Genomic DNA, 13,656 nt, shown 5'->3' on the forward strand with positions numbered 1-13,656 from the left:
TCAACACGGAGTGTGCGTAGAACCTGTGTACACACGTGTAACGTTCCCAGGTCTGTCATCACTTCCTCGTGGCGTCATTTCCTCCAGTACCCTCCTTGTTACCCTCACTTACCTCGTTGTTCCCTTGCCCGTCGTGCCTCTCCCGTGTCTTGCTTCATGTTCTTGAGTGTTGTAAGTAGTTCATGTATTCCGTTTTCATTCCTCTTTTGTTTCTCGTGTCTCAGTCCGTTTTGTATTAGTACCAGCTCTGCTGTGTCTTTTATGTCCCGTTTTGTAATCATGTCGTCTGCCAAGTAAAGTCAAGATATATCCACGTTACCCTGCCGTCTCTGCCTCCTCTCTTCCCGGTCTGCATAGTGGGTTCTCCTCTCCTTCCCTCGCCTACTAATCCTAACAGAATGACGCCACCATTAAAGAACCCAGCAGACCGAGTGACAGGGACAATGACCATCATCAATGGCATGATGCATGGGGATCATGCAAGCTACACCCCTGCTAAATGGATTTTTCTGTTAAAACGAATCCAGTCCGTCGTGGATGAGTGTTCGGAACAGGAGCCGCAGATGGATGTCCTGACCGGCCAGGTCACAGTCCTCATGGAGAGGTGTCTTTTGGCATCTGCGGCTCGCCGGGTCTCCACAGCTGGTGTAGCCCCTTTTGCTAGCTTTCCCCCCGCAGCTAGCCAGCCGGCTAGCATAAGGCTCACGGTCAGCCTAGGCCCTAGAGCTGACCAGATGTCCACAGCTAGCACAGCCCGCCCGTTAGCTTCGCTCCTACAGCTAACCAGACGTCCACAGCTAGCACAGCTCCGCCCATTAGCTTCGCTCATACAGCTAACCAGATGTCCACAGCTAGCACAGCCCCGCCCGTTAGCTTCGCTCCTACAGCTAACCAGACATCCACAGCTAGCACAGCCCCGCCTGTTAGCTTCGCTCCTACAGCTAACCAGACGTCCACAGCTAGCACAGCCCCGCCCGTTAGCTTCGCTCCTACAGCTAACCAGACATCCACAGCTAGCACAGCCCCGCCCGTTAGCTTCGCTCCTACAGCTAACCAGATGTCCCCAGCTAGCACAGCCCCGCCCATTAGCTTCACTCCTACAGCTAACCAGACGTCCACAGCTAGCACAGCTCCGCCCATTAGCTTCGCTCCTACAGTTAACCAGACGTCCACAGCTAGCACAGCCCCATCTGCTAGCTTAGCCTCCGCAGCTAGCCAGGCTTCCCCAGCTAGCACAGTCCCCACTGCTAGCTTAGGCTCCAGGTTCACGGTCAGCCTAGTTCTGGAAGCTGACCAGATGTCCACAGCTAGTACTGTCCCGCCCGGTAGCCTAGTCCCAACAGCTGGCTCAGGCCCCATGGTTAGCCTAGCTCCCACAGTTCGCAGACTTCCGAGGCCTAGCAAGGCTCGGAGGGCGAGCGGGGCTAGTACCGCTAACAAGGCCTCCACAGCTGATCCGGCCGTCGCTGCCAGCCTGGCTCCGGTCAGCATAGCCCCGGCTGTCACCGTTGCAGGCTCCTCATCTCCGGATCCTACGCCACGCCTCGCCGCCGAGACCGGTCCGGTCTCCACGTCCTGCCCAGCCTCTACACCTGGTCCAGCTGCTACACCGGATCCCGGCTCCTCGACTGGTCCTGGCTTCTCGTCTGATCCTGGCTCCTTGACTGGTCCTGGCTCCCCGTCTGGTCCAGCCCTACGCCGTGATCAGCACCCTGGTCCTTGCGTGGTCCTCGCCGTGGTCTTCGCCATGGTCTGTGCTGGATCCTGCTCCGGGGGTCGTCGCCGCCGCACCTCCATTCCGGCTCTCCTGATCCGGTCCCTAGTCCGGTGGTTGGAGGGTCTCTCGTCCGGGATCCTGCTCCGGGGTCCAGCTCCCCTCTCCGGGCTTCTGCACCTGTCCCCACCCCCCCTTGGGACCTCTGTTCCCAGGTCCAGCCCCCTTCTCTGGGTCTCGGCAGCCATCCCCACCCTCCCTCTCCAGCTCCCTGTTTCTCTCCCCGCCTCCCCTCTCCGGGCTTCGGTTCCCATCCCCACCCCCCCTCTCCGGGCCTCTGCACCCGTTTTCAGCCCCCATGGCTGCTATGCCCCTCAGTGTTTTTTGCTCGGGCTCCCGGCCCCAAGTCTCCGGGTCCTCTCCCTGGGTTCGTTCCGGGGTCCCGGCTTCCTGCTTCACCCGTATCCGGACGTTGTTCTCGGGGGTCTGGATGCCCCCCATTGAGGGGGAGGTACTGTAACGTTCCCAGGCCCAGCCCTTGGTGGGCCGGTTATGATAATGACATTAGACATTCCCTACATCCTAACAGTGGTCTCCTACCTGGTCCCCTACCTCCCTCTAGTGGCCAAAGGAGCCAGATGGTGCAGGCGGCCATCTTGGTCTGGTTCAAGATAATAGAGTTAATCTCTAATTATTTATTATCTTGGGCCATCCCTGTCCTTGTTTGATGTTGTCTCCCTGTCTGGTTGTTGTGTGTTATTGCTTTTTGTGTCTAGGTTAGTGTTTATTGATTCTGTGTTTTGGCCTGGCCCTGCCAGGTGTTGCTCGTTGTAATTAGTGTTTGTATTTAAGTGTGGGTCTGTCATCACTTCCTCGTGGCGTAATAATTTCCTCCAGTACCCTCCTTGTTACCCTCACTTACCTCGTTGTTCCCTTGCCCGTCGTGCCTCTCCCATGTCTTGCTTCATGTTCTTGTGTGTTGTAAGTAGTTCATGTATTCCGTTTTCATTCCTCTTTTGTTTCTCGTGTCTCAGTCCGTTGTGTATTAGTACCACATCTGCTGTGTCTTTTTTGTCCCGTTTTGTAATCATGTCGTCTGCCAAGTAAAGTCAAGATATATCCATGTTACCCTGCCGTCTCTGCCTCCTCTCTTCCCGGTCTGCATATTGGGTTCTCCTCTCCTTCCCTCGCCTACTAATCCTAACACGCATGTGTGATAAATCCAGATTTTTCTGTACATACACACATTCTAAATTCTGTGCTTAAGAGCGAAAATAGAACACTTTCTAAGCATTGTTGATAAATGAGAGCCCAGGGTCCAGTAACACAAACACCTTCTCGCTCTAACCTCTCCTTCAAACTACCTCTCACCTCTCAAACTCAGTATCTCACACTCTCTCCACGAACTCTGCTCCTTCCTCACCTCCACTCAACCTTTCTCTGTATCTCCTAGGGTTTTATGCTATCTGTGTCTCTGTGTGTGTGTGGGATGTGGGTGATCATGTGGTGCACATGTGTATTCAATCAGTCCCAATCAACTCCTCTATTCTCTCCTCTGCCTGTGGCAGTAGTATCTCCCTTCCGCCACGTAGCCATGTGACGGGGGATGATATCTGTCACAGTATGTATGAATGTATGATAATATGTATGAATGCATGTATGATAAGATTAATGGATGTAGGCATGTTTGATCATATGTATGCAGGTATGTATGATATGAGTGAATGTATGTATGTATGATACGATTAATGATAATTTATGTTTTTTTTTTAAATACTTTATTTCTCAGTTTACTATAGACAAGAACAGACAAACAAAAAGGAGGATACATAACAAAAATAAACAGACATGACAAAAAAAAAAAACTAAAGATTATCATTTATGTTTGATAATGATTATGAATAAATGAAAATTATGATGTTTGATCATGTGTATGAAGGTATGTATGATAATATGAATGAATGTATGCATCTATGATAATATGTAATAATAATATGAATGATAGGGGGGGTTTGCAGTTCTCAGTACAATCCGAAGGGAAATGATGAATGTTTGTTGTGTGTGTGTGTGTGTGTGTGTGTGTGTGTGTGTGTATCTGCACGTGTGTGTGTGTGTGTGTTCCTACTGCATGTGTGTGTGTGTTCGCTGCATGACAATGTAGCAATGTGCTACAAATAAACACTTCTTCTTCTTCTTCTTCTTCTTCTTCTTCTTCTTCTTCTTCTTCTTCTTCTTCTTCTTCTTCTTCTTCTTCAATATATATATACTTTTACTGCCTTTAGATTGTATTTGTGAAGTAAAACAGTTTCTCCTGTAGAACAAATTTCCATGGTGATGATGTACATTGCTTAGCAATCTCTCCCCCTGTTTTATTCTTTACACAAGGAGTGAAATCCTCTTGGCTTAGTCTGTTTAGCAAAGAGCCTGAGTGGGGGAAATCTGATGGCTTTGCATCTGTTTCCTCAGTCCTTTGTTTAACCAGCTCATTCCTGCTAAGATAGGAATCTCTTCGACCGAGCTGATAAGATTAGCGCGAGTAATGACCATCTAAAGTCACAGCCGACGTTCTCTATAAGTCACGCGACTAATGTACACACATGTTTGCACACACACACACACACACATACAGACACAGACACACACACACACACTCACAGCCTGCTCCTCCTCTTCCTGCAGCGAGGTCATCCTCTCCAACCTCGACATCGGCGTCGCCGGCGTCTGGGAGTGCCAGATGAGCAGTTCCCGTGGCAACAGATCTCGTCAGATGGAGATCGTCGTCCTGGAGACGTCTGCGCCGTACTGCGCCGCCGACAGAGTGAGCAACAACAAGGGTGACTTCAGGTGAGAGCGATGGCCCTCCACCTCGGTGGAGCGCGGCAGACGTGACCAGAGGGCCTCTAAAGCCGAGCCGGAAGCGTTTAAAGACGAATTATGTCTCATGACTGCTGGTATGAACGCTGCTTGTGGGGCAATGAGGAAAGGATAAACAGGTGGGTGGGAAGAGAATGTCCTTGAATGTGAATGTTGTACAAGTAGGCTATGTCGACCAACCGTCCCCAGTGTGTGAAGGAAGCTTGGCGTGGCATATCAATCAAGGCTCTCCATAGCGGCGCCCATTTCTGCTTTGCACTAGATAGTACTGTACATTAGTACACTGCATAGTATTGTGTATTGTATATTATATGGTAACTCAGAACATTGTACATATGTCTATACCGAACACTGTGACCTCATTTTCTTCTTCTAAATTCATGCTATATTATGTTATTATGTTATTTGATACTATCTTGTCTAGCACAGTCTCTGGAGCGTAACAGTAAGAAGCATTTTGTATGAAAGTATTCTGTACTTCTGTATGACAACTATTAAAGAACTTGAACTTGAACTTGAAGGCTCGTATAAATAAACACCTCATGTATCCAGGCCTTTTTATTACAGGGACGATAAAAATGAGCCAATTTATTCCCCACGACTGGCAATTTATGATGTCAGAAAGCATCAGCATCTCTCTCCCCCCCACTGCCCTCCATCCATCCACTCCTCTCTCCCCTCACACTGCCCTCCAATCTTCCACTCCTCTCTCCCCTCACTGCCCTCCATCCATCCACTCATCTCTCCCCCCACTGCCCTCCATCCATCCACTCCCCTCTCCCCTCACACTGCCCTCCAATCTTCCACTCCTCTCTCCCCTCACTGCCCTCCATCCATCCACTCCTCTCTCCCCCCACTGCCCTCCATCCATCCACTCCTCTCTCCCCTCACACTGCCCTCCATCCATCCACTCCTCTCTCCCCTCACTGCCCTCCATCCATCCACTCCTCTCTCCCCCCACTGCCCTCCATCCATCCACTCCTCTCTCCCCTCACACTGCCCTCCATCCATCCACTCCTCTCTCCCCTCACACTGCCCTCCATCCATCAACTCCCCTCTCCCCCCATTGCCCTCCATCCATCCACTCCTTTCTCCCCCCATTGCCCTCCATCCATGCACTCCTCTCTCCCCTCACTGCCCTCCATCCATCCACTCCTCTCTCCCCTCACTGCCCTCCATCCATCCACTCCTCTCTCCCCACATTGCCCTCCATCCATACACTCCTCTCTCCCCCCACTGCCCTCCATCCATCCACTCCTCTCTCCCCTCACTGCCCTCCATCCATCCACTCCTCTCTCCCCTCACTGCCCTCCATCCATCCACTCCTCTCTCCCCTCACTGCCATCCATCCATCCACTCCTCTCTCCCCACATTGCCCTCCATCCATCCACTCCTCTCTCCCCTCACTGCCCTCCATCCATCCACTCCTCTCTCCCCTCACACTGCCCTCCATCCATCCACTCCTCTCTCCCCCCACTGCCCTCCATCCATCCACTCCTCTCTCCCCTCACACTGCCCTCCATCCATACACTCCTCTCTCCCCTCACTGCCCTCCATCCATCCACTCCTCTCTCCCCTCACTGCCCTCCATCCATCCACTCCTCTCTCCCCTCACACTGCCCTCCATCCATCCACTCCTCTCTCCCCTCACTGCCCTCCATCCATCCACTCCTCTCTCCCCTCACACTGCCCTCCATCCATCCACTCCTCTCTCCCCTCACTGCCCTCCATCCATCCACTCCTCTCTCCCCTCACTGCCCTCCATCCATCCACTCCTCTCTCCCCTCACTGGCCTCCATCCATCCACTCCTCTCTCCCCTCACTGCCCTCCATCCATCCACTCATCTCTCCCCTCACTGCCCTCCATCCATCCACTCCTCTCTCCCCTCACTGCCCTCCATCCATCCACTCCTCTCTCCCCTCACACTGCCCTCCATCCATCCACTCATCTCTCCCCTCACTGCCCTCCATCCATCCACTCATCTCTCCCCTCACTGCCCTCCATCCATCCACTCCTCTCTCCCCTCACTGCCCTCCATCCATCCACTCCTCTCTCCCCTCACTGCCCTCCATCCATCCACTCCTCTCTCCCCTCACTGCCCTCCATCCATCAACTCCCCTCTCCCCCCATTGCCCTCCATCCATCCACTCCTCTCTCCCCCCACTGCCCTCCATCCATCCACTCCTCTCTCCCCTCACACTGTCCTCCATCCATCCACTCCTCTCTCCCCCCACTGCCCTCCATCCATCCACTCCTCTCTCCCCTCACTGTCATCCATCCATCCACTTCTCTCTCCCCCCACTGCCTTCCATCCATCCACTCCTCTCTCCCCTCACTGCCCTCCATCCATCCACTCATCTCTCCCCTCACACTGCCCTCCATCCATCCACTCCTCTCTCCCCTCACTGGCCTCCATCCATCCACTCCTCTCTCCCCCCCATTGCCCTACATCCATCCACTCCTCTCTCCCCCCACACTGCCCTCCATCCATCCACTCCTCTCTCCCCCCACACTGTCCTCTGTCCATCCACTCCTCTCTCCCCTCACTGCCCTCCATCCATCCACTCCTCTCTCCCCTCACTGCCCTCCATCCATCCACTCCTCTCTCCCCTCACTGGCCTCCATCCATCCACTCCTCTCTCCCCTCACACTGTCCTCTGTCCATCCACTCCTCTCTCCCCTCACACTGTCCTCTGTCCATCCACTCCTCTCTCCCCTCACACTGTCCTCTGTCCATCCACTCCTCTCTCCCCTCACACTGTCCTCTGTCCATCCACTCCTCTCTCCCCTCACACTGTCCTCTGTCCATCCACTCCTCTCTCCCCTCACACTGTCCTCCATCCATCCACTCCTCTCTCCCCTCACACTGTCCTCTGTCCATCCACTCCTCTCTCCCCTCACTGCCCTCCATCCATCCACTCCTCTCTCCCCTCACTGCCCTCCATCCATCCACGCCTATCTCCCCTCACTGGCCTCCATCCATCCACTCCTCTCTCCCCTCACTGGCCTCCATCCATCCACTCCTCTCTCCCCTCACTGGCCTCCATCCATCCACTCCTCTCTCCCCTCACACTGTCCTCCATCCATCCACTCCTCTCTCCCCTCACTGGCCTCCATCCATCCACTCCTCTCTCCCCTCACTGGCCTCCATCCATCCACTCCTCTCTCCCCCCACTGCCCTCCATCCATCCACTCCTCTCTCCCCTCACTGTCATCCATCCATCCACTCCTCTCTCCCCTCACTGCCCTCCATCCATCCACTCATCTCTCCCCTCACACTGCCCTCCATCCATCCACTCCTCTCTCCCCTCACTGCCCTCCATCCATCCACTCCTCTCTCCCCTCACTGGCCTCCATCCATCCACTCCTCTCTCCCCCCCATTGCCCTACATCCATCCACTCCTCTCTCCCCTCACTGCCCTCCATCCATCCACTCCTCTCTCCCCTCACACTGTCCTCTGTCCATCCACTCCTCTCTCCCCCCCATTGCCCTACATCCATCCACTCCTCTCTCCCCTCACTGCCCTACATCCATCCACTCCTCTCTCCCCTCACTGCCCTCCATCCATCCACTCCTCTCTCCCCTCACACTGTCCTCTGTCCATCCACTCCTCTCTCCCCTCACACTGTCCTCTGTCCATCCACTCCTCTCTCCCCTCACACTGTCCTCTGTCCATCCACTCCTCTCTCCCCTCATACTGTCCTCTGTCCATCCACTCCTCTCTCCCCTCACACTGTCCTCTGTCCATATACTCCTCTCTCCCCTCACACTGTCCTCTGTCCATCCACTCCTCTCTCCCCTCACACTGTCCTCTGTCCATCCACTCCTCTCTCCCCTCACACTGTCCTCTGTCCATCCACTCCTCTCTCCCCCCACACTGTCCTCTGTCCATCCACTCCTCTCTCCCCTCACACTGTCCTCTGTCCATCCACTCCTCTCTCCCCTCACACTGTCCTCTGTCCATCCACTCCTCTCTCCCCTCACACTGTCCTCTGTCCATCCACTCCTCTCTCCCCTCACACTGCCCTCCATCCATCCACTCCTCTCTCCCCTCACACTGTCCTCTGTCCATCCACTCCTCTCTCCCCCTCCAGTCCCCCCCTACTGACCACCTGCGAGTCTTTCGGTTGCTCTCCCCACACACTCCCCTTCTCCCCACCCACTCATGTGTGTATGTGTGTGTTGTTGTGCTCCATTGTATTCTTGTCCTTTACAGTCCACTTCCAGAGCAGCAAGCAGGGAGCCTTTGTTTCTGCAGTGCACCGGCGTAATGGCCTGGAAAATGAGCCCCCTTTTTTGTTGGGGGGGGGGGATTTGTGCCATTCATTACTAAGTAGCCACCACTGCAGTGACAGGGGGAGGGCAGAGAGGGCAGGGGGTTGAGAGAAAGAGAGACAGAGGATAGAGGGGGAGGGAGGGAGAGAGAAGTGAGAGGGGAGAAAAAGAAGAGAGAGAGGGAGAGGGTTGATTCATAACCCCCAGAGCAGATAGCATCCTCCCGCTGTTTACTGCAATTTTATTTTCATTTAGATCAAGTGAATTTGTTGCCATTGGACATCACTCAGGCTCCTTTTCTGCGGTGTGATTGTGACTTGATTTTTTAAGGGAAAGTCCACCCGAAGCTGAATTCACAACCCACTCACCACTCTGATCTTATCAACCTCTACACACCTACCCAGACGCTCCTGTACCTTGGAAATTCTAGAATTCCTCTTATAGACCTTTTCTAACTAGACAACATAAACATTCCGCAGTGGGCCCAAGTGTATTTTCCTGTTGTGTTTGCTAAGACAATAGCCGACAGCAAAGAAATCGGGGCCAAAACAGTTCCCCTAGCAACAGAATAGCAACAATATGGCCCGTTATGAAATCTGAAAATCTTCTGAGGCCCACAAAACCCTTTAATCACAGACTCCGATCAACACACAAGACTAAGATGAAGTATTTCCCTATATATTTTTTCATTTCACATACACAGAACAGTTATGTGTGAACGTGCCCCTACGGCAATGCAGTTTTATTAATTAATTTAATATGATCAATTAATAATGAATCCACCCACATACACTTACAATTTGTAAAGCAACGATTGTACAAATTGTGAATTATTAATAGTTTCCTGGCAGGTTGACACTGGATAATGAAATGCTCATCCATAAAATGTCACAATATTGAACCCAATATCAACATGAAGAAAAAACAGATGGAGAAAATCTCACTCCAGAGGGTTACCCTTACTGTGATGAGCAACAACAGAAAAAAATCTATCCGCAAGTTATTACTCCTATTTAAATGTCTCCGTGGATGGACATTTGAAGTGATGTTTTTCTGGGGGATCATAACTCTCACTCTCACAGGTCCATGAATTAGCATTAACACAAGATTTACTTGTGTTGTGAGTCTCTGTGACACCTGCATACAATTCTCCATACACTGGGTTAATGGTAGATGGTAGATGGACTGCATTTATATAGCACTTTTATCCAAAGCCCTTTACAATTAATGCGTCACAATCACTCATTCACTCACACATTCACACACAGACGGTGGAGGCAACCTTGCAAGGTGCCAACCTGCTCGTCAGGAGCAGTCAGGGTTTAAGTATCTCGCTCAAGGACACTTCAACTCGCTACCGGTAGGAGCCAGAATCAAACCGTGTTTACCTGATTACCACACAACCCCTCTACCCCCTGAGCCACTGTCACCCCACGGTATAAATCACACGCTGGGTAACGTTACATCGTGTCACTTGCAACTCACTTAATGAGAAGGGTGATGTTGCTGCATAGCAACTGTCAATGTTGTGATGTTTGGCTGAAGATCAGGCCCAATATCCAGTTTATTCCTGTACTTTGCCTTTAAATCCACAATTGCTGAATCCTACAGTGTAGGGGTGGGGGGGGGGGGGGTCGATACAGCGATATATTGCAATGTTTTGCATGCCTATATATTACAGGTTTTATTTAAAAAAATTATTGCAGATGTTGACAAATTTTCCATTGGGGACATAATTTGCAGTTTACAAAAGGTAATACATAAAAATACAGCAACATATTGCGATATTACAATATTGTGACTCTAGTATAGAGAAAAGGATGTCGCAGGGCCTCTGGCGATTCTCCGCCTGACTGCATCCAGCTTCACACAGAGAAGCGGTAGCAAAGGCCTTGGAAACACCAACGGTATGGTAGGATACCTCCTCTGCCATTCCTGTTGTTGATAACGGTGCAGAAACGGCGCGGACGGTAGTACAGAAACCGACGGCACAGCAGGCTATTCCTAATATTCCCATGGCATGTTTTGCCGTACAATATGGCACTTGAAAGTCAAAAAGATCAATAGAATCATTACAGTGATGACCCAGTACGACGTGACAAAGATTAGCACTTATCACGCAAATTATTCTCCCCATTATTCATTCAACTGTAATCCGTCTCCAGCTTTCGAGTCATAAAAAGATCAAATAATAATCTAATGTCCCATAATCTTAATGACACAACTGGCACACATCTCAAATAATTGTAACCTGCTAGAACATGAAGTAACAGAGTGTGAGGTTAACTACCTAAATAAACTGCATGTGAAGTGGTCCCCTGGTGGCACAGTCTACATTCTTAATACTCAGGGGGGGATCTTGAAATAAGGGTTAATTTTCTGGTCCATAAAATCAGAATTTTCTGGTCCATAAAATCTGAAATGTCTGGTCCATAAAATCTGAATTTTCTGGTCCATAAAGCTATTATACCTGAAGGGTGCTTTCACACCTGCCTTTGTTTAGTGTGCTTGAATCAAACCCTGGGGCGTTTGCCACCTATTGGCTTGGTTTGACTGGGGTTTGTGTGAAGTGAGTATGATATATGGACCAAAGCTGAAATAATTGCTTCATATGTGCGTCACAATAATAATCTTTGCTTTTAGTGTGTTCAAAATTGTCCAAATAACATCTTCCTAATGAACAAAAAGCACCAAATGGCATGAGTAATTCATCTGATTTGGACAACTAACAAGATTAGTATTTTGTAACATTTGTGCAGTTTAATGGTAGAATCTATAACCTCTCTAGGCAAAAGGGTCCAGCATGTTATTGCATTGTATTTGTTTTGGTCTCATGTGTGGGTTGGAGTTAAGTGAACACACACCTCAGGTTCTGCCAAGAGAGGGCTGGAGAAATGCACAATGTACTGAACTCCAACCAACACATCAGACTAAAACAAAAAAATGGAAACAATACCAAGCGGGACTATTGCTGACTATTGGCCTATTGCTGTTGACAGTATTACAGATTCTATCTTTAAAGTGGAAATTACAAGATTCTGTGTGTTCCGATATGTTTGTTAGGATTCACTAATTTGTCCAATACATTGTTTGTATGGTTTCCTTGTAACCTGGCAATGTGAAACAAAAACCAAACCAACCAAAAATCACAAGGATTTCACCTCCCATTCTGTGGACCCTCAAAACCTCCCATCTCGAGACTCAACACGGACGGGTTCCTCCAGATCTAGACGTTAGGGATGACATGCATGAACACCTGAATGCCATCTCAAGCCTCAACGTGGACAGGTTCCCCTAGATCTAGACGTTAGGGACGACATGTATGAACACCTGAATACCTAGACGTTAGGATGACATGTATGAACACCTGAATACCTAGACGTTAGGATGACATGTATGAACACCTGAATACCTAGACGTTAGGATGACATGTATGCAGGGCACGAAATTGGAGCCCGCCACCCGCGGGCAGATTTTCGGTTTGGCGAGTGACACTGAGAGGTCTGTCCGCCACATGGCGGGTAGGGATGGGGATCGAAAACCGGTTCCCGTTGGGCATAACGTTAGCACCACGCATGTAGCCATGGCAGACTATTTGATTCCTTAAGGGCTCGAAATTGCCTGAGTTTTGGTCATATGCTCCCGAAATGCTCCCGCTGTTTGGCTGCTTCTATGTGCAGTGAGAACTACTCCAATGTTTTAGAACCTAGTAGATGGCAGGCCGAGTTTGTCTAAAGTGAACTTGATTGATCCATGTTGGGAGACTACACAATTCTTTGTGTGTGATATCTAGTTATTATGTTGAGTCAAAATACGTTTGTTGGCCAGCCGTCTGGTGGTCATCGGTTTTCGTAATCTTACATTTACATATCTTTGGACACCTCTAGCTGATAAACCAATCAGGATACAGAAACGGGAAATAGGGACCCCAAAATTGTCAACAAGAACAACAGAATGGATCTGACTGGAACGCTAGCTGGATTATACATTGCAACATGAGACAGTAAATACTATTGTAATAAAACGTTCAAAACTATGTTCAATTTGTGTATTGTTTTGTTACTATAAGATTGTATTTCGCACTGTATTAAGCCATACCGACGTCACAGATGAGCTTTAGATGGTTAACGTGATATTAACGTTAGATCTATCCGACCTAAATACTATTGTAATAAAACGTTCAAAACTATGTTCAACTTGTGTTTTGTTTCTTACTATAAGATTGTATTGCGCACTGTATTAAGCCATACCGACATCAGGTGAGCTTGCTAGCCATTAGATGGATAACGTGATATTAACGTTAGATCTAACCGACCACAATTTGATTCGAAATGTATTACCTCACTTTGTTGGTCTCTCACGAAAGTCTTTCTCTGGTCTGCATCCCCTTAACAATTGTGTGTATTGAGCCGTACTGTATTGTACCCATTCTGCAATCTGTTAACCGCTTTCAATCAATGTCAGACGTCCTCTCTATAAAAAAAACGATTGAATTGCTCAGAATTTAAAATGATGTCCCCAATAGGACATAATAATATTAATATTATTCCCCTGTATGACACAATAAACACAGAATGAATGCTACCAAAGAGAATGCTATATGCAATTTGCTAATATACATAACATAGCCCGCAGGAAGGCAAAGTTGACAAACACCACAAAAGGTTTGTACCAAAATGCAATTTATTTTAAACATAATGATACATGATTAATGTATTTTTTTACTGGACTGGCCCTGTAATTTGCCCTTCAGGTGAAAACTAGCAATATGGGTGTAAGCAAATGTGTATT

General features: G+C 49.5%; 1 protein-coding gene across 1 annotated transcript in view; it reads left to right on the forward strand.

The window, feature by feature from the left end:
• adgra1b (adhesion G protein-coupled receptor A1b) overlaps nucleotides 1–13,656 on the forward strand; it is a gene marked incomplete at its 3' end in the record, with an annotated part of 723,468 nt that overhangs the window by 264,709 nt on the left and 445,103 nt on the right. The window contains 1 exon segment of the mRNA XM_084321924.1: nucleotides 4,394–4,558. Coding sequence (XP_084178050.1) covers nucleotides 4,394–4,558 — 165 coding nt within the window.

Source organism: Notolepis coatsorum, assembly GCF_963971535.1.
Source record: "Notolepis coatsorum genome assembly, chromosome: 9".
Taxonomy (NCBI): domain Eukaryota; kingdom Metazoa; phylum Chordata; class Actinopteri; order Aulopiformes; family Paralepididae; genus Notolepis; species Notolepis coatsorum.